Raw genomic sequence first — 20,524 nt, 5'->3', positions numbered from 1 at the left:
ATCCTATAACTATAAATGTTTTTTAAAGTACGTGGGAACTCTTTGGCGTTTATAGACGATAACAGCAGAGCCTAAATGAGAAGGGCTCTGTGCTGTGAGGTCGTCTCTTCAACCATAGGGGAGAAGAAAGAGCCCTGACTGAATGAATGTGCTGTTGTCAATGGCTCTATCAGAAACAGCTACCAAAGAATTTACTACTCAGTGACGTTTACTGCTTCAATAGGTTAGCTCTGCCTGATTGCTATTTAAAAACCCCTTTGCAACTGTCAGGGGATTTGATGTGGAATTTTATCTCAGTGCCTGTTCTGACCTCTAATACTCTATGATGCACACTGATTTTTAAAGCTTGCTTCAAGCGTTTGAAAAATTATCCGTAAGTAAAAGCAATCTCAATTCCCAGGACAGCAAACATAACTATGATGTCATCCTTTTCAATGTTTCGGTGAATTAGGCACAATTTCTACTTTTCACAAAGGAAACGTAGATGCAAAGGCATCTAAATTAGTTACCTGAGCGTAGTAGCTACTAACTGGCAAAGCCAGTATCTGAACAGTCTCATATGTCAAGGCTGGACTCACGGTGGGCTCTGCAGCAGCAGGATGTTTGTTAGTGTTTGATACAGGCACCAGTGCACACGGGGCCACTGGAGACACTTCCTTCTTTGTTTTTAGCACATTAGATACTACTACTACTACTACTACTACTTCAACACTACTACTTCTATGTTATCTTCCATTGGTGATACGTTTTTAGAGGGATTGGAGCTCTCTCTAGCTTCAGGAGTTCACTAATTGTGACTTGAGATAATCACGTCTGAAAGTGTGTTTCCAGGACAAGTGGCCCATGATTATGATTAAGCAGAAACCGTGCTCACACAGTTGGGGGATGGGATTAGAAGAGGCTTAGATGAGTGGGTGTCTTTTAGTCGACTCCGAGGATGGCCTTTGTGAATTTTTCTTTTACGTTTTGCAAAGTTTATCGTTGAGTCATGGAAAAGTCTGGTGCTTTAAGCCCTGTCTAGAAAACATGTAACTTCCAAGCAAATGCAGCCCATTTCCTCATCTATGTGATCTGCGAATCTCATGTCCCAAACCTGAACATGGGTGACAAAATGCTCAACTCCAGATTTCAGCAAGCATCAGAGGATCATTTCTGCAAGGGCTCTGTTACATCAGGAAGGGGGTCGATAGCCAACTTGACGCAGGCGTACGTGAAGTCTAAGCTATGAAATAGTTGCTTGTCTGTAAAAAAAAAAAAACCATGTATATCGAAGGCAGCACTAAATCTGACCCCAGTTGTGACAGCAACCACAGCTTCTCTTCAGGTAAGCCATACCTTCCCTGGGAGCGCACACTGCCGTTCCTGACTCCAGCCTCGTCACTGGTCTTCCTTAGTCCGTCTCTGACGAGTCACTTGGGTGAAACCTGACTGGACACTCAAGCGATGGTGTGTTTTCCCACTGACTGCTCATGCTCTCTGAGTTTATTGGCATCTTCTGTTTAATGACTTGGGAGATCTTCAGGTCTTTTAACTTGCTTCTCCCCTTTACAGGACTATCTGGGAGCGTGCATTGTTCTGACAGCCTCCATTGCATCCATTAGTGGCTCTTCCAACTCTGGACTGGTGGGCTTGGGCCTTCTCTATGCCCTCACGGTGGGTACCGAAGAGAATGCCTTTCTTTCCATGCCATGCCAGAGGGACTTCCCATAGAAATGATCAACCCCCTTTCACGGACACTAGTGAAATATGACATTTAACACAAGATGACGTTTAAACACCATAGCAAATTGGAGCCTAAAGCTAACGTTTTAGGACAGCTTGGATTAATCTCTCTCTTTTTGATTTTAAAGGTTTTATTTAATATTTAATTATGTGTCTTTGTGTGTGTGTGTGTGTGTGTGTGTGTGTGTGTGTGTGTGTGTGTGTGCATGTGTGCCTGCATCTGTGCACACACGTGGATACAGGTGCTCATGGAGCCCAGAGAAGGATGCCAGCTCCCCTAAAGCTGGCTCTGCAGAGACAGCGGGCAGTAGACACCCACCCAATATGGGTGCGGTGGATCTAACAACCTCAGTCCTCAGCATCAAATGCTCTGAGCAGCTGAGCCAGCTCTCTGTCTGTGTCTTTTCTCTTTGGCAGTGTGTAGCCAGATTCGAAAACATCCCAGATCCTGCAAGCATCCTGTGCCTGAGTTGTTTGGGATCCCTGTCTTGTGTTGTGTACATCCCAACAGAGGCACTAAAAGGAGCATGGATAGAAATAAGATTAGCATACATATGAATGGACTGAGTTCTCCGCTGTGTAGTGGGATCAGAGAACAGTTCATGAAGGAGAGACATGGAAGGGCTTTGAAGAACACACACCTTCTCTGTGGATGTCTTATGACAATCTCCCTGATGCCTGCTAACCTGCAGTACTTATGGACCATGTGATGGACACTGGTCATTCTGTCCCCAAATGTGCAGTGAACCTGAGAATTGCTTGCTTACTTTAAGTGTGACCTTTTTTCTCACCTTGTCAGATAACCAATTACCTAAATTGGGTTGTAAGGAACTTGGCCGACCTGGAAGTCCAGATGGGTGCAGTGAAGAAAGTGAACAGTTTCTTGACTATGGAGTCCGAGAACTATGAAGGCACCATGGGTACATGCCCGCTCCTGGCACTGGGCACCTGCTTTGCTTTGTCACTATGATACCAAGAGAACCCCTTCTCTTCTTCATTGACTTCCCCTTCCTTATTTTCATTTATTTATTCATTTATTCCTTATTTTTATTTATTTACATTTTGAATTTATATATTTTCTTATTTATTTTCTTATTTATTTTCTTATTTATTTTCTTATTTATTTTCTTATTTATTTATTTATTTATTTATTTATTTATTTATTTATTTATTTATTTATGGAGTTTGGGGTTCTGTCTATGTAGCCCAGGCTGACCTTGAACTCATTCTCCTGCCTCAACCCCCTGAGTGCTGAGAGTATGTGTGTACATGCCACACCCACTCTTATATGAATATTGTGTGATATTAGCAGCTGAGAATAAGCAAAAATCTAGTCTTAGACACAAGTTGATTCTATTCAATATTGTGAACAGACATTGTAAATGTATTTGGGACTTATTATATTGTATTCTCATTCTTACAGCTTTATTAATTTAAATATCAAAAAACTTGAAAGTGCTAAACAGGATTCTCAATTCTACTGGAATAAAACTTCCAAGAATGTTGATGGTAGACAAAGTATGGTCTGCATTCGATGTGAATCTCAATTGAGCTGCATTGCTTTGCCTAAAACGTTCCGTGGCTCTCTAGCTAGAAAAGCACACGGTCTCGGTTATAGCTGAGGTCACTAAGTGACCTTTCACTTCCTGCCCTGTCCCATTTCTCATTCACCCACACACTTCTTCCCTAGACACGATAGCATGATACGTTTTCCTTTCGTCGTTATTCTTCTCATACACACATTTGAAATCAGTTCCCTGAGAATCGCCTCAAGAACTGCTTTAAAAAAAAATTAATCATTCCATTTGTTTGTATCTCAAATGATATCCCATGTCCCAGTGTCCCCTCCACCAACTCTCCATCCCACATTTGCTCTCCCCCACTCCTGGATTATGCAGTTCTCCAGCCTCTGTGCTCACAGAGTGCTTTGTGTTTGCGTCCCCATGAGGCTGTCCACTTAGAACCGCAGGTGCAGACTTCTTGCCTGCCTCCCAAGTTATAGCTCCTATTTTCAAATAACCGAGACGCTCACATTATAAACGTTGGTTGTTTGAGAATCCACTTACGTAGATACCATTCAGAAGTGAACTATCTTTGAATAGCGTGGAATACTGGGACGCAGAAGAAGCCAGAGGATGTTAATGCCCACCCCACCCCACCCCCAGCCCCAGGTTAAACTTGTAAGAAAAACAGGGACAGCAGGAGGGGTTCATTAAAAGAATGAAGAGGTCAGCAGGAGTGGAAGGAAGCTAAGGGAGGGTAGGTCGGGGTGAAGAAAGGACACAGTACTTTGTGTATCTGCATGGAAGTTTTAAGAGTTAAACTTTAAGGAAAGAAAATAACTCAAAAAAATTTAAAATTCTCAGTCAATACTGTTTACTCTGGCTCTATTTATTTCAAAAACTAAGCTACCACAGTTTGATTCGGAACTACAATGAATTTATGGAAAATTATATATACCTATATATTTACATGTTAAAGTTACTCCTGGACATTGTATGTATATTTAAATGTGTGTGTCCCTTTCCTCGTCTCTCTTTAAACTACTGTTTGTCTATTCTGCTTCTCCAAGATCCTTCTCAAGTCCCAGAGCACTGGCCACAGGAAGGCGAGATCAAGATTCACGATCTGTGTGTCAGATATGAAAATAACCTGAAGCCCGTTCTGAAACATGTCAAGGCTTACATCAAACCCGGGCAGAAGGTATGGGATTCACACGATCCGATTGCTTGTCTGCATAGATCTTTGGTGGAGCCCCCATCACCACATGAATGGGGGACATCACCATGTCAGTTCCCACCCTGGGTGTCCAGGCTCACATTCTGCATATGCTGTGGGCAAAATCATCTGCATGAAAAAGAAAGGGAAAGAGCAGATCCAAGCAGGATACTACATGCTCCTGAGTTATTCTGCCCTTAGTTAGCCTCATATCAAAAACCAACCAGGCAGGCATACTGTTTAAAATTTCTGATTTCTGGCACAGCGACATCTCCTTGGTGCCTTCATTCTAGATTTAATCTGAAAATAATTTCTTTTAATTCATATTAAAAATGATGCCAAGAAGTGCTTGCTGACAGGAGCCCGGTATAGCTGTCCCCTGGGAGGCTCTGCCAGAGCCTGACCAATACAGATGTGGATGTACACAGCCAACCACTGGACTGAGAGCAGGGACCTCAATGAGGAAGTTAGGGCAAGGACTGTAGGAGCTGAAGGGGTTTGCAACATCATAGGAAGAACAACAATATCAACCAACCAGACCCCAAACCTCCCAGGGACTAAACCACCAACCAAAGAGTACACATGGAGGCATCCATGGCTTCAGCTGCATATGTAACAGAGGACTGCCTTATCTGGCATCACTGGGAGGGGAGCCCCTTGGTCCTATGGAGGGTTGATGACCCAGGGTAGGGGAATGCTAGGCCGTTAAGGCAGGAGTGGGTGGGCAGGTGGGGGAGCATCCTCATAGAGGCAGGGGGAAAGAGGAGGGGATGGGGGCTTGTGGAGGGGAAACGAGGAAGAGGTATAACATTCGAAATGTACATAAATAAAATAACCAATAAAAAATAAAGATTAAGTGAGGGGAAGTGGGCTTGTTAAACCCATCACCGCTCAGCTAAAACTGGACAGTTGTATGAAGGTCCAACCATAACTTGGTACTGAAATAAAGCCATAGATAGAGAACAACACAGCCACACAAATGTAAAAATCAGAATGCACTCATCAGGGGCTGAGTGGGGGCGTTACTTCTATCATAGTTCATGAGATCTAAGAAGAACGCTGGAGTGCAGTTATTTGAGCAGATTTGTACTTTTCCCATGACACCTTGACAAAACTAAAAATGCCTCCATCCCTTTCGTGCCTTTGCCTGAGTCTCTATCACTCCTGTTCTTCCCAGGTGGGCATCTGTGGTCGAACTGGCAGTGGGAAGTCCTCCTTATCCCTGGCTTTCTTCAGAATGGTCGACATATTTGACGGTGAGCTGTTAACTGAAATTTCGTCCTCCAGGTGTCCTCTCATGCGAGCATGCTTGATACCAGCACTGACAACCTGGACTCAGTCTCAAGACCTACAGACTGGAAGGACACACTGACTCCCATAGATTGTTCTCTAGCTTCCACGTGTACCGTGGTGTGTGTACCTGAGCTTGTCTGCACCTCCCCCCCCCACACACACACACAGGATTTGCTTTTTGTTTGCAGTGACTTGTGTTATTCATTGTGACTGTGGGTGACAGGCCAAAGAGTTTGTCTTCAGGAAACTCGTATGTGTGGTAGGGAAACACTGCAACAACAACAACAACAAGATATACATACAGGATGTCTGCTTCCAAAAAAAAATCCCATGAAGAAAAATAAAACCGGAAGGGAGTGTAAAGGCATTCTCGAAGAGGACCCAAAGGAGAACAATGATTTTGGCTTACATGGTCAAATACTGAATAATAACAGAACAATCTTTCCAAGGGAAAAAAAATCAGAAAGAGAAATCTCACCAGAAATGTACATTTTGTTAGAGACAGATGTTTTTTATACTTAAATGGGAAGTTTTGCATTCTGTATTTCAATCCAGAACTTCTTTTATTAATTTATTCATTGGTGGAACTGGGGATTAAGGCCAGGGCCTCATGGCCAGGTGATGGTGGGATGGGGGAGGGGATAAAATATTAATTATTAAATGAATGGAAATTTCTCTCATGAGTTTGCTACCTGTCTGTGGTGTTTGTTTTTCTGTAACAGGAAAGATAGTCATTGATGGGATAGACATCTCCAAACTGCCCTTGCACACGCTCCGCTCCAGGCTGTCCATCATTCTCCAGGACCCAATCCTGTTCAGCGGCTCCATCAGGTGGGTGGACCAGTCTGACAACTTCATGGAAATGATCAGGTACAGCATGCTGCCCACAACTAAGATGGAACCCCTAACGTTGGTGTGCTAACCTAGACATGAACTTGGAGCTCTATGTTTCATTCTCTAAAGCCCACAGTGAGTGGTAACATTTCTGAGGTGTCCCACCCCACAGCACCTTCTTAATTCCTGTGTCAGTCCTGAGTTCAGCAGATACTGCAGACTCTCGCTGTCTACTTCTCTGCCTTTCACAACTTCTATTCTCCTCTTAAATAATTTGGCTAAAGTGGCTCCATTGCTCTCTGTCCCTGCTTTATGGTTTCCCACAAATCAGTAAAAACTACAAATAACTGGAGATATTCATTCTTCCAGTAGTTTCCTTCAGTACATTGTTTGATTAAATCCTCAGAAAAGGTGTTTGGGGGCATATCATTATCCCTGCGTTACAAATGATTATTTTGAAACTCAAAGCTGTTGTGGCTTTCCTAAGTTCATAATCCAAGTGGTGGAATTGCCATTCTAGTTGCAGATTGTTTGAGTCCAAAGGCTGCCCAGACTTCCACTAAAAATTGGAAAAGTGTGTGTGTGTGGTGCGTGTGTGTGTGTGCATGTGTATGCCTGTACATGGCTTTAAAAAAAATTTATTAGGTATTTTCCTCGTTTACATTTCCAATGCTATCCCAAAAGTCCCCCATACCCACCCCCCCACTCCCCTACCCACCCACTCCCCCTTTTTGGCCCTGGCGTTCCCCTGTACTGGGGCATATGAAGTTTGCAAGTTCAATGGGCCTCTCTTTCCAGTGATGGCCGACTAGGCCATCTTTTGATACATATGCAGCTAGAGACATGAGCTCCGGGGTACTGGTTAGTTCATATTGTTGTTCCACCTATAGGGTTGCAGTTCCCTTTAGCTCCTTGGGTACTTTCTCTAGCTCCTTGTACATGGCTTTTTTGTTTGTTTTGTGTTTTGCTTTTGTTTCTCTGTCTCTGTCTCTGTCTCTGTCTCTCTCTCTCTCTCTCTCTTGATTCCCTTCCCTATCACTTAACTACTACCTAATTTGCTGCCTCTATTCAGAATTATTATTTGCAGGTGGAGAAAAAAATACATGGAATGTCACTCATTATTCACCTGTAAGATTTCTTTAGTTAAAAGTTCTAGTGGTCCAACCTTAGACAAAGAACTATAGGTAACTAAGGAATGGCAAGAGTGGGAAAAGTAGTCTTTGCCATGGAAGAGCACATCAATTGCTTAATCCAATATGAAGTGGTCATCTCTGAAGACACACACATACAAGTAACATTATATGGACTGAGCAGGTTGAATTTATACAATGGCATTCATACATATCTGCATATACACATATACACCCTCATGTGCATACAATTAAAGAAAAACATGTCATGGATTTGAGAGTCAGAAGGGAGCATAGGAAGACTTGAGGGAGGAAAGGGACGGGGAGAAATTATGTAACTATACTTTCATTTTTAAAATAAAAATATTTTTAAAAGTTCTAGATGCATCAAGTTATTTAGCAGTACGGCTTCAACTTGTATCTCTGATACACTCCGAATACTTCTGTTGTGTACTGTTTGGTCCCATATAGATTTATGTGTTTAGAATCAGTTCTGTAGGGACATTTTCTAGACTGTATTTGAGTTCTGTGCTTGCTATGAACCGAGCCCTGTTCTGGGTATTGAAAACATTGCTCTGTGTTCACAATCACTGATACACAGAGATGTTCCCCTACAGGTTTAACCTGGATCCTGAATGCAAGTGCACAGATGACAGGCTCTGGGAGGCTCTAGAAATTGCCCAGCTGAAGAATATGGTCAAATCTCTGCCCGGAGGCTTAGGTACGGTGTCTGGTTATTGGTTCCTTAGCACCCCCACTCCATGTGCCTCCAGCTCCACACTCTGATAGAACTGCGTGATTCTAAGCCCCAATTTTATTCATGTATATTCAGAACTGTTCAGCTGTATGTGTAATGTGTGCATGCACTGCCCACAGAGGCCAGGAGCAGACATCAGATTGGAGTTAATGGAGGTTGAAAGCCATCATGTGTGTGCTGAGAACAAAACACAGGTCTTCTGCAAAGGGCAGCCAGTGCTCTTAACCACTTGGCTATCTCTCAGCCCTCATCTCTATTTGTTCATTTATTTGTTTGTTTTAATATGCAAACATTAGTAATAGAAATACATATATAAAAACAGACTGAGCCCTCATCTGCTGGGAGAATACAGATTAGCAGGGTTGATATATCACAGGGTGATATAACAGAAAGAGAAATGGAGTTGGGGTTGGAATATTCTATTTTTCTCAAAACCTACTACACAAAAATGTCCTTGGTTGAGCCACTTGGTCTTCCTAGGCCATAGGAAGGTATATCACACAATCTCCCAGGAAAACTGGATTAAATAATTCAACAATTTCCAAGGTCTTCCGGTCTTGCAAATGGCTAGCGGTATTTCTTGACTTGCTGTTAGGGCATAATTTTCCACGTTATCCACAATAAGATAAGCCAGCACCATCCTTACTCCCCGAAGTGACATCTCTTCAACAGCACACCATGCTAACAGAGCACATGTCATATTCTCTTTTCCAACTCTGTCCTTCCCCAGAATGTTTCTTTCTATTGTCAGTGAGTCTCTTGCTATCTTCCCTCAGATGCCACTGTCACCGAAGGTGGTGAGAACTTCAGTGTTGGACAGAGACAGCTGTTCTGCCTGGCCAGGGCCTTTGTTCGGAAGAGCAGTATACTCATCATGGATGAAGCCACTGCTTCCATCGACATGGCCACGGTGAGCTCACATCTCAGCCTCAAAAGCCAATGTGCTGGAAATGTGTCTGAAAATTGTGGTATATTCATCTGCCTGGGTTCTAAATCCTTGATGCTACTGTTGCAAATGACTCCCAACAATGGCCTTGATCATCCCCAAAAGGATTTCTGTCACCAAGACTCACTTTTAATATGGTACAGTTAGACTGGAGATTCACTGAGAAAATCGAAGTCAGCCCTCACCCATTGGGATATTACAGATTAGCAGGGTGGTATAGCAGAAAGAGAAGTGAAATTGAGGTTGAAATACTCAATGTCTCCTCAAGCCCTGCTATACACTAAGTGTGGCCTTGGACAAGCCACTTGATCTCTTAAACTCACCTTAACATTTTCACTTGACATGAGTTCAAACTTCTAAAACTATTGAGAGGAAATGTGAAATGAACACCAGATACCTTAATGCAGACTATTTGTCATCTTAGCACACACACACAAATACACACACACATACATGCACATACTCACACGCACATACACACACATACACACACATGCACACACACACATATGCACACATACACACACACACATATACACACACATATACACACATACGCACATACATACACATATGCACACACACACACATGCACACACATACACACACATGCACACACACGTATACACACATACACATACACACACACATACACACATACACACACATACACATACAAACATACCTACACACACATATACACACATACGCACATACATACACACATACACATATACACACACACATACACATACAAACACACATACACACATATACACACACACACATGGAAGGAGAACAATGTGACATCACCATCCATATTATACATTGTAGAAAGAGTCAATCAGCAGATGAGCACACTTCTAACCCAAGAAGTTTATCACACTTCTATGTAGTGGAAATGTTGAAAATCTGTCCACAACTTTACAGGATGTGACATTACAATTAACTGAGCTGATTGTGCCATGCAATGAGCACTGTGGAGGACAGAGAGAAAAGGGACTGAAGGCACCCTGTTGGTAAAGATGAACAGTAATGCAGCTGACTTGGAAGATATATGGAAATTCCTCAAAAGCTAAAACCAAGTCTGCCATGTGGACCCAGTAGCCAACTACTGGGTATATATCAAAAGGAATCAGACTCTGTATACTAGACAGGAGACTTTATGGCCTTGTTCCTATCAGCATTGTTGACATTAATTCATACACCGAAGTGTGTAGGCAGACGGATAAAGAGAATGTGGTATGTAGAGTCTTTAAGAAGGGGACACTCTGCCGCTGGTGACTGTGTGGTTGGAACTGTAAGGTATTGTTCTAAAAGAACAGGAAGACAGACCCCCGCATGGCCTTACACAATCGAAAAGAAATGAATGTCAGGGAAATGGAGCAGAAAGAATGTTGCGGAGCTTGTGGGGGGGGTGTTGGGGGGAGAGGAGGAAGGGAGGGAAGGAGGAAGGGAAGGGGAAGGAGGGAGGAGGGAGGAAAAATAGAGGCTGTTAGCAGAGGTCTTAGTCTGGAGGAATGAATTGCACTCATCTATACCAGATCCTTATTTTCTGATACATTTCAAGGTGTAATCTCAGGGCACAGCAGTATGGTGTGCTCAGGAATAAGGTCACAGATCAGGGGAACTCTGAACTGTAGAATGTTCAGTCTTTTCAGTAAACCATGATAACTATGGCCATCCATCATCTACAGCAATTTGTAAATTTTTTTAAGGTTTGTAATGATTGGAACGAAGAGTGGGTTTCTCCATGGAAAAAGGCCAGAGACTTTGTACCTTAACTCCATGCTGCTTTCTGGTTGCTTGGCTCAGATCGAGTAAAATTAGACCCAATAAAGCCATTTCAAGATTGTTAGGAACCAACCATTTATGAAAATGCTAATGTAACTCCATTTCCATCTCCCTCATCCCCACTGTCTAAGACAGAGTCTTCTGATGTAATCCTAGCTAGGCTGAAACTCACTGTCATGCCAGGCTCACCTCAAGCTTGTAATCCTGCATCTCTCTCCTCAGCACTGGGGATTACAGGCACGCACCACTATGCCTGACATCCCAGCTTCTCTGCCCTATTAGGACTAATCAAAGTATATTACCAAGTTATATGACATCACAGCTAACATTGTATAAAATAACAAATGGCCTACAGTTGGAAGTTTCTCCCATTTCAAACATAACTGCTTCTGCATAGTGTAGAAGAGAGGGAGTGAGAATATTTGAATCAAGTAACCTATGTGAGATACGTAGGTGACCAACTTTTCCTGTAAGAGTGAGACAGACTTCACACTTTTCAAATATAATGATATTCATATTTTGTGATATGAAGAAATGTATTTTTTTTCATAAACATTCCCTATGGGTCAAACATCCAGATTTTGGCATGGACTTCAGTTCTCTTTGTTTGCTAAGACAAAGGTCAGCACCAGGGTTTGATTAGCTTCCATCATGTGCAGCTTGTGGTCTAATAAGAGCATGCATTTCCATGCGTATGAGGTGCATTTTCCCCTTTGAGGTTCCTGGCAAGATCGACCACTGAGTTTTCTTTTTCAGTTAGCATACAAAGTAGCCGGGTTCATCATAATACTTTTGCTAGTATACAAAGTATCAGGTTCATCATGACACTTTCCCTCTTGAATGCCACTCTGCTTTCTTCTTATTCACCCCATCCCACATGGCTCCTGCCCTGGTACTCTCCTCCAAATTAGACTTCTCTTCTGCTTTCAAGACACTTGTATTCCACTACTTCCCCTCCCAGCCCCTTGAGATATCTGGGGCAGCAGAGCTGCTCAGTAGTCATAGCACTTCAAGCTCTAGCACAGAACCTGAGCCACCACACAACAGTAGTTCCAGGGAGTTCGGTGCCCTCTTCTGGCTTCTGTGGGTTACCTGCACACACGTAGCATATATATATATATATATATATATATATATATATATATATATATATATATATATATATATATATATGTACTATATATATATATATATATATACACACACACACAGTACACACAAGATTAAAATTGTTATAAATAAATCTTTTTTTAAAAAAAGAACATCTCTTCCTCCATTCTCATGGTCCCCTTTTTACTTGAGACCACTGACATTTCTTGCATTTGGAAGGCATTTCGAGAACACAGCCTGACACTGGCTATACTTTCTGTCAACCTCCGCAGAAGGCTTGGAGCGAGCGTGCTCAGAAGGAACTGGACAGTGAAAATATTACCCTGGGCTATAAAATGTTGTAGCAAGAGAGAGTAGGCACCTGAAAATTGAAACTTTTCTCTTTTCTTTTGGCAGGAAAACATTTTGCAGAAAGTAGTCATGACAGCCTTTGCGGATCGCACGGTCGTAACCATAGCTGTAAGTGACATGCGGGGGGGGGGGGGGTGGAGTGTCACACATTCTTCTGTAGCTTTGATTATAAGGGTCTATGAGCTTTAAGTCTGAAAAGGTAAAATATTCTTATGTTGAACTGTGTATTTCTTTCTTATTTCACATTATATATATTTTTTCAATGGCATCATCTGAAATGTAAGGACACCAGCTGATCACATGCTAAGTGTGCTAATTTTCAATACCATGATGGTTGGAAGGAACATTTCAGAAGGAATGCTCCTAAATTCCATTGCCAATTTAGCTAATATTCATGTGTATTTTCTCTGCTTCTATCCATTTGTCTGTTTTAAAATAGAAGTCAATGGGATAGCTCACAGCAGGGGAAGGTGATATCCGTACATTCAGTAGCAACCAGGTCCACGAGTCACTTAGCCCTGTGTTGATTTTCGTGCTTGCAAGGGTGTTTGTTTTCTGTCTCTTCCTCTTGTTTTTGTTTGGATCTTTGACATCACTGAAGACTTTGTTTAATGATAACACTCGTCCATTTTTTCCTGCTGATTCTCCTCTCTCTCCACCTCTCTTTCCTCCAGCACCGTGTCTCTTCTATTGTGGATGCAGGCCTTGTTTTAGTCTTTTCTGAGGGTATTTTAGTGGAGTGTGATACTGGTCCAAACCTGCTCCAGCACAAGAATGGCCTCTTTTCTACTTTGGTGATGACCAACAAGTAGACCAGCGTGATCTGCTCCGACAAGTGTCTCATTCTCTGGTAGTTGTCTTAGTGGCATCCTCCGCTGAGTAAAGCAGAGAGCAGGCTGTGATTAAGAGGAGTGGGGCTTGGAGGGGGAGGAACTAACCACAGGGTCTAACTGCACAGTCAGCTCACCCGAATGCTTGCATTGTGTGTGGCATCTTATGTTCTCAAAGAGAGCATTTAAGAAGCAAGAGCTAGGTTTACCTCTGGCCTAAGGACCAGTTGATCTGAGGCTGTTTTCTAGTCACCCTTAAAATTGCCATGTGCATTACCTGCCCAAAGATGGCTTTAAGGGATTACTTAATATAATTGCTGAGGACCCTGTGCTTTGGGGGGCACTTGCTACTCTTGGGAGAAAGACCACTCTTTGAAGTGTATCTTTCTCAAGATCCAGAAAATGACTTCCCATGGGGCCCAGGTAAAGGAACCCCCATTCTCTCTAATTTTCCTGATAAGCCCTGTGCTTCCCCCTTCCTGAAGGCTGGAGCTTCAGAACTTCATTCTCACCATGGTAAATAATCTAAGAGGCGAGAGAACCAGCTAACATGAAAAACACTTCTTGAATATGCTTCAAGAATTGCCTCGCTAGAGACATGTAGGGAGATATTTAGGAGAAGGAAGAATTCCCTGTTTTTCTCCTTCATGACCCGGAAGATAGAGGAATGTCAGACCCTTGCTAACCCAGGAGACCAAGTCTCTGCTCTACTCTGCATGAAGCATGGTGGGGTTGGGAGTCCCATGAAGTATTTATCTTGATCCTGAGTTGTATCTTTAAATGAAAGATTGCATTCTGTTATCTGATTTCTAACTGTATTTGAGGACTAGTTAACACAAATCTTTTGTCCAGTCTTCTAAACCCTTAATGTGAAGGTCATTACACTCCCCCCATTCCCAACACACCTAAAGGCTAGAGGGATGAGGCTTGTCTGAGAGTCTGTACAGAGGCCCACCCTGCACAAGTGGCTCATCAAAGACAGACCAGCACAACACATGTCATGGACTTCTTCCAGAACGATCCGGAGCTCTACAAAGATTTGTTTTCTTTCTCTAGTTAAAAGTTCTTCCGCTGCCTTGGTTAACTGACACTAAATGATATAAAATATCTTAAAATACACATTTTTCCCCAGCTTCCTAAGAGGCGTCATCACATACCAAATTATTTCCCGGTATTTATTTATGGAAATGATTTATTCTTCACTTTTAATTGGATTAACTACTCTGGAGCATTTTGAAATGTTCTTCAACACTATTAAAACTGACCCCACGCTTTCTCAACAACAACCAAAAATAATGCAAATTAATGGGATAAACACAAGCTGTATTTATTTCTATTGGCTAAAATTTTTCAATATTTATAATATTTTAGTAAACATGATTTTAGACTGTTATATTAATGTTTATATAACTGTCTTCATAGATATAAAAGCCAATTTGTTTTTTAAAGCACTTTTGAAATGGTCATTGAAGAAATGATCTTTTTCTAAAGAGAAAATGCATTGTTATAAGACAATTTGCTCAGTTTATTTCTTTGAAGTGTGTGGGGGTACAAAAGCCTCTGATCTTTTCTCAAAGATGGGCATTGCCCCTTAAGTCCTGGCTAATTTCTAAAAATAGCTGTGGGTGACTACTGAGAACTTGAAAGTGGCAAGTAGAACTTGAGAGTCACTCTCAGGTCTAAAACACACCATGCCCCTCAAACAGAAATGGACAGAAGAGAGGAGAAGGATTGAAGTTTTTAAATTGTTTTTACACATCAAAATGTTAACACAGGGGGCAGATGGAGGCTGTGTGTGTGTGTGTGTGTGTGTGTGTGTGTGTGTGTGTGTGTGTACGTGTGTGTGCATGTGTGTGTGCACGTATACACATTCAACAGCTTGCTGTTGTTTTAGTTTGGTTATCTTCACTCTATTAAACACTCAACAGGGAAGTTCAGCCAACAATTAAATAGTTGATAGGTTTCTTCAACAATCTGTGGAATCACACCCTGCAGACAATAGAAATATCATTAAAGCAGTTATTTCTCACTAATAAATTTTTTAATTGATAAAGCTTGTTGATACTTTTAAAGCATGTCTCCCAGCAAATTTAAAATTGCACAAGGCTGACTTTCCATTTTCATTAGCTAGAAGACTAATTTCAGCAAGAGTAAGGGCACTGCAGTTTTCCTTTCTAAACCGTCAAGAGAATTTCTCACAGCAGCTGCTATTTATCATTTACTTACTCGTGCCAGAAAAGGTGGCAGTTTCCAAAAGCATTTATCTCACATCATGGCAGAAGGCAGCATCAGCACCGCCATCATTACAGCTGCAAAGCAGCAGCATCCACGGGTATGGTGTTGATGAAGATTGCACAGGTCACGGGTGGGGTGGCTAAAATGTCTGCTGGCCTGACACGGAGCCTGCTCACACGCATCACTGTAACAGTCATCGTGGCTGGTGAACATCCCTGAGGTAGCCAGGTTCAGGAGCAGGGTGGAAGCACTTTGCCAAGTTCAGTACCTCTGAAACCTGTAAACTTGTCTCAATAATAATCCGATGATAATTCTGTTGTTAATTATCTGTGCCACCTCTCTACTTTTCTTGATCTGTCTGAACCCTAGTTGTATGTTTGATAAGGTGGAGGGAAGGGAGACTTGCAGCTGAAGAAACTGTTGATGGTTCACAAGTTCATGTGTGCGGTGCACTAACATAGGATGCATGCTTTATAAATGGCAGTTATTAGTGGTGGCTCATGCCTTTAATCCCAGCACTTGGGAGGCAGAGGCAGGCAGGTTTCTGAGTTCGAGGCAAGCCTGGTCTACAGAGTGAGTTCCAGGACATCCAGGGCTACACAGAGAAACCCTGTCTCGAAAAACCAAAAAAAAAAAAAAAAAAAAAAGAAAAAAGAAAGAAAGAAAAAAATGTTGTTATGTTGTTAATAAATAACACCAAATCCCCTATCCCAAGGGCGCTATAATGTGCTACAGGTCAATAACTCTGAATAATGCCCTAAGAGACTACAGGTCAATAACCCTATATAATGCATTCAAATGTTGAATGCCAGAATAGACTTCTCCAGATTTCCAGACCAGAGTCTCTCAGGGTCCTTTTTATTATTTGTTAATCCAGGTATTTAGTGGGCTCACACATGAACTAACTATAATCAAGAATAAAATAGAACCGAGCTGGTTCATATGGGCTCCCTTTGGCATTTCACTGAGGCACATTTATTACTGTGTACAGTTGTCAAGTTTCAGTGCAACAGTGAGTAATGGCTGCACTGAAGTTAAGACAGAGCAAACAAAACCCCACCATGCTGGCTGGCATTTAAAAGCATATAAATGAATTAATTAATTCATACAAGGAAAGGGTATTTCTTGGTACACCCAAAGTAAAAAGAAGCAACCATGCATGACCAGTCTGTGAGATATTCATATTCACCGTCTTGGCTCTTGTGCTCAAATTCATAGCAAATGTCGATGTTTCTCACGTTCACGCAGCATCGGGTTCACACCATTCTGACTGCAGACCTGGTTATTGTGATGAAGAGAGGAAATATTTTGGAATACGACACCCCGGAAAGCCTCTTGGCCCAGGAAGATGGAGTGTTTGCCTCGTTTGTCCGTGCAGACATGTGACAGGATTGTCTCTCAACAGCACAAGTACTTCAATGCCTACCGTCGGCCCACCTGAGCGGTCTTCACCTTTGCCAACTTTGACGGATTTCTGTGTGGAGAGTTGAGATTTCTATTTCCTGTTTTGGTTTAACAGTTTCTGAGATACGTGTGTTATAGGTTCATTTACTACGATCTGTCCACACTCGAAAAGTAGGCTACATTAAATCATGCTAGCAGCCTTAAGAGGTAAAGCCATTGGAGAGAAGTGTCAAGCATGGGAGCTAAAATGAGTAATCTGTGTTACCACACTCTTAGTACTATCATTTTTTTTTTTGAGACAGGGTTTCTCTGTATAGCCCTGGCTGTCCTGGAACTCACTCTGTAGACCAGGCTGGCCTCAAACTCAAAAATCCACCTGCCTCTGCCTCCCAAGTGCTGGGATTAAAGGCGTGCGCCACCACCACCCAGCTGTTACCACACTCTTATTTGGAAGACTAGCATGACCTTGCTGTTGATGTGCCCATGTAGCAGGGTAAAAGAAAATTCATTTTCTAACAAAATACTCACATTCATGATCTACTGTAGGAGAATATTTTCTATGCATTTAACATTATTAATATTGGTTTTAACTTTTCCCTTTTAAATAATTTCCTGTCATCAAGAAGCTATCACATTTTTGGTACCTCTATAAAGCTAACCCTTCACAAAAGAAAAGATCACCAAAAGGGGTTGTATATTTGAAAACATTATACTTGTATCCATTTTCCTCTGTTCAACAAAGAGAAAGTTCAAGTTAGCTTCAGTCCTTCAGTGATAGGCAACCTAGGTTTTCTAGAGTTTAATTCTTTATCAGCCAGGCAATGACTCTGAACTCTGAAATGCTATATTATTTAGGACCCAAAAGAAAATGGATCAATGGCCTTATCTGTTACACATACACACACACACACACACACACACACACACATTTTCACAGCATAGCTTGGCTTTATGCTAATCTTGGCATGTGCACATTCCTCAGAGGTACCAGGTATTCCCAGCCATGCATCTCTGTGGGAAGATAGAAGAATCTCATGCTCTGCAGTTACATAGGTAGCAAGGGTTTATTTTTACTTGGGCAAATTTCAGTGATAGGCATTGAGATCATGCATTCGACCATTTGTCCTGTTCTAATTATGAAGAGCGTACCAGAAGTCTGTATGATATTAGTGTCATATTTCATTCAAATGCCAATTAATAAAGCAAAGCTGACTGAAGTTGCCTCCCCTGGTGTTCCACCATCCACAGTTTCTGTAACATTTACCCAGTGGACATGAGCGCTGCTGAATTTCATATAAGGGTCTTCACAGAAAATACATGTTCCTTCCCCGTGGTTCCTGTACTCATTTTAACGTGTTGTTTATTCTGTTTCACGACCTACATACAGTTCTTGTGCATCAGGATATATCAAGCTGCCTTCATGGCTATAGAATGTAATGTAAGAAAAATGTTCATAAATATGGACAAAAATGGTCCAGATTACTTAGTTTAAATAGCTACATTTTCTTCTGTATCTAAAACTTCGTTAGAAGAAAGTAATAGTATTATTTGCAGAAAGCCAGTCGATCACAGCCATTACCAATAAGTTCAACCTCAAAGTACTTCATAAAAATCTGACCAATCTACTAAAATACTGCAGGCGTGAAAGGTTCTGTTGGAGCTGAATGTCATGATGTTTATCATCCAGCAAGCCCTCCTTCTCACATAGCAACAGCATCCACCTACAGAAGCAGCCCCTCAGTGTAGCCACTTCACCACCCTGTGCACCCTAAGTGACTTTTGATTCCTTGAACCTTTTACTTACTTGAGGTGAGGAAATGTCTGATAATCTGCAAAACAAAACCTACCAAATGGAATCAGGGGCGACATCTCAGTCGGTCCGGCTGGCATTGCGTTGCTTGGGCTACCTCCGATGACAGAAACGTGCTTTTACTGTAGGTAAAACCATAAGAAAAGAAAATAATCTCAATTATTTTCAGAGCTAAAGTTTATATTGATCTTACCAAATCAACACCACACATATTTATTCTAACTATAAAAAGCAATAAATGCAAACAAAACAAAAAAGTTCATGGTAAAATGACGGAATCAGCATGTGAGTAAGGATCGCTTTCCTCAAAGGTTACCCTCCCACCCCCGCTATTTCTCATGATTCGTCAATATCTAGGTTAGGTATTGAAAGATCTTTCTAAGCATCTGGTACTATGATCAGGACCATATCCTGCCCATCTTTGGGCCCTTGGCACTAAAACAAGTGAATAGATCCAAGTGAATAAAGTAATTTCTCCATTGACTTTTTTTTTTAACTGCTAGTCATGTGGCTGTAACTATGGGTTGCTCTTTATTATTCCCTGATATGTTTATTCTATTTATTCTCAGTATATTAAATCTGTTTATTATGTACACTGTATGTTTACTCTCAATAGTACATGAGAACGTATTGGCTTACCTTATACAATAAATTAGTCCTTTTGTTTACTCAGTTATGGAGAGTAATGTTTCTTCCACAGACAGTTTCATTGAGTGTTAACCAGTCAACAGCTATAAATCAATATACTTGCCAGGCAGTAGTTAGCCTGCCTGCCTTCATGATTTGCAAGTGTCACATATGTGTCCTGTCACTTTTATGAACACACTCCAAGTCTATTTCCATTGAGGGGACCAACTCAAATACCCCAAAACTACATGCCAACTATTAGCAGAGAAAACACCAGTTGATAGTGTGCACCTGAAACTTAATTCAGTGACTGCAAGTTATTGATATCATTGATTTATTAAGTATTGGTAGGATTCACCTGATCAAACTCACCAAGGAAGAGATGTCTATATGTTTCTAGCAAGTGCCTCAGATGAGACTTATAATTGGCCAAGTTTGGGTTAAGTCACCTCAGCCTCTTCCCCCCCCCCATCCCCCACACTCACTATTTAGCTGAGGCTAGTGAACTCACGAGTGACCCTCTGGCCTCTGGATTCTCTTCGTCACTGATGTCACTTTACTCTGAGTTCCTCCGACACTCCATGTCATGAGATTCATTGTTAGGGTTCCTTGCTGATGCGATCTTGTTCTGGATCTTATCTGAGAAGACAGCCAGGATGATCAACATCATCTTCTTTTGTCATTTAACCAGCAGTGGGGATTCTAAGCATGAATATTGTTCATGAGAAAGCAATGTGTGCTTTCCACATCTGAGTTAGCTATCAAACCGTTGGCATGGGATTCTGCTGAGTTTGAGTTCCGAACGTATATTCCCCATGCCATATACATTTGCAGATATAAACCATGCCCCTATGTGTCTGTCCTCAGTGTGGTGAGTGTGTATGTGCGTACATGTGTGTTGGGGGGTTGCTGATATTTCCCAGTGTTAAAGGAGTGGAAAGAACATGATCCTGGTTCTTTTTC

The 20,524-nt window shown here is 41.8% G+C and overlaps 1 protein-coding gene across 10 annotated transcripts in view; it reads left to right on the top strand.

Annotated features, from left to right (window-relative positions):
* Positions 1 to 19,610, top strand: part of Abcc9 (ATP-binding cassette, sub-family C (CFTR/MRP), member 9) — a 114,905-nt gene extending 95,295 nt beyond the window's left edge. For 4 of the 10 annotated variants that reach the window (XM_006506949.4, XM_006506950.4, XM_006506952.3 and 1 more), the window contains 9 exons: positions 1,552 to 1,653; positions 2,522 to 2,642; positions 4,295 to 4,425; positions 5,618 to 5,696; positions 6,456 to 6,564; positions 8,315 to 8,418; positions 9,231 to 9,364; positions 12,701 to 12,763; positions 16,969 to 19,608. In XM_006506949.4, the coding sequence (XP_006507012.1) occupies positions 1,552 to 1,653; positions 2,522 to 2,642; positions 4,295 to 4,425; positions 5,618 to 5,696; positions 6,456 to 6,564; positions 8,315 to 8,418; positions 9,231 to 9,364; positions 12,701 to 12,763; positions 16,969 to 17,106 (981 nt within the window). In that variant the 3' untranslated portion in view covers positions 17,107 to 19,608. Of the gene's footprint in view, positions 1 to 1,551; positions 1,654 to 2,521; positions 2,643 to 4,294; positions 4,426 to 5,617; positions 5,697 to 6,455; positions 6,565 to 8,314; positions 8,419 to 9,230; positions 9,365 to 12,700; positions 12,764 to 13,329; positions 13,506 to 16,968 lie in introns of all 10 variants that reach the window. The other 6 variants (NM_021042.2, NM_001044720.1, NM_021041.2 and 3 more) reach the window with 3 other exon arrangements.
* The last annotated feature ends 914 nt before the right edge of the window (positions 19,611 to 20,524 follow it).

Source organism: Mus musculus, chromosome 6 (genome assembly GCF_000001635.26).
Source record: "Mus musculus strain C57BL/6J chromosome 6, GRCm38.p6 C57BL/6J".
Lineage (NCBI taxonomy): Eukaryota > Metazoa > Chordata > Mammalia > Rodentia > Muridae > Mus > Mus musculus.
The sequence above is the reverse complement of the archived record's forward strand: the minus strand, read 5'-3'. Positions and strand labels throughout refer to the sequence as shown.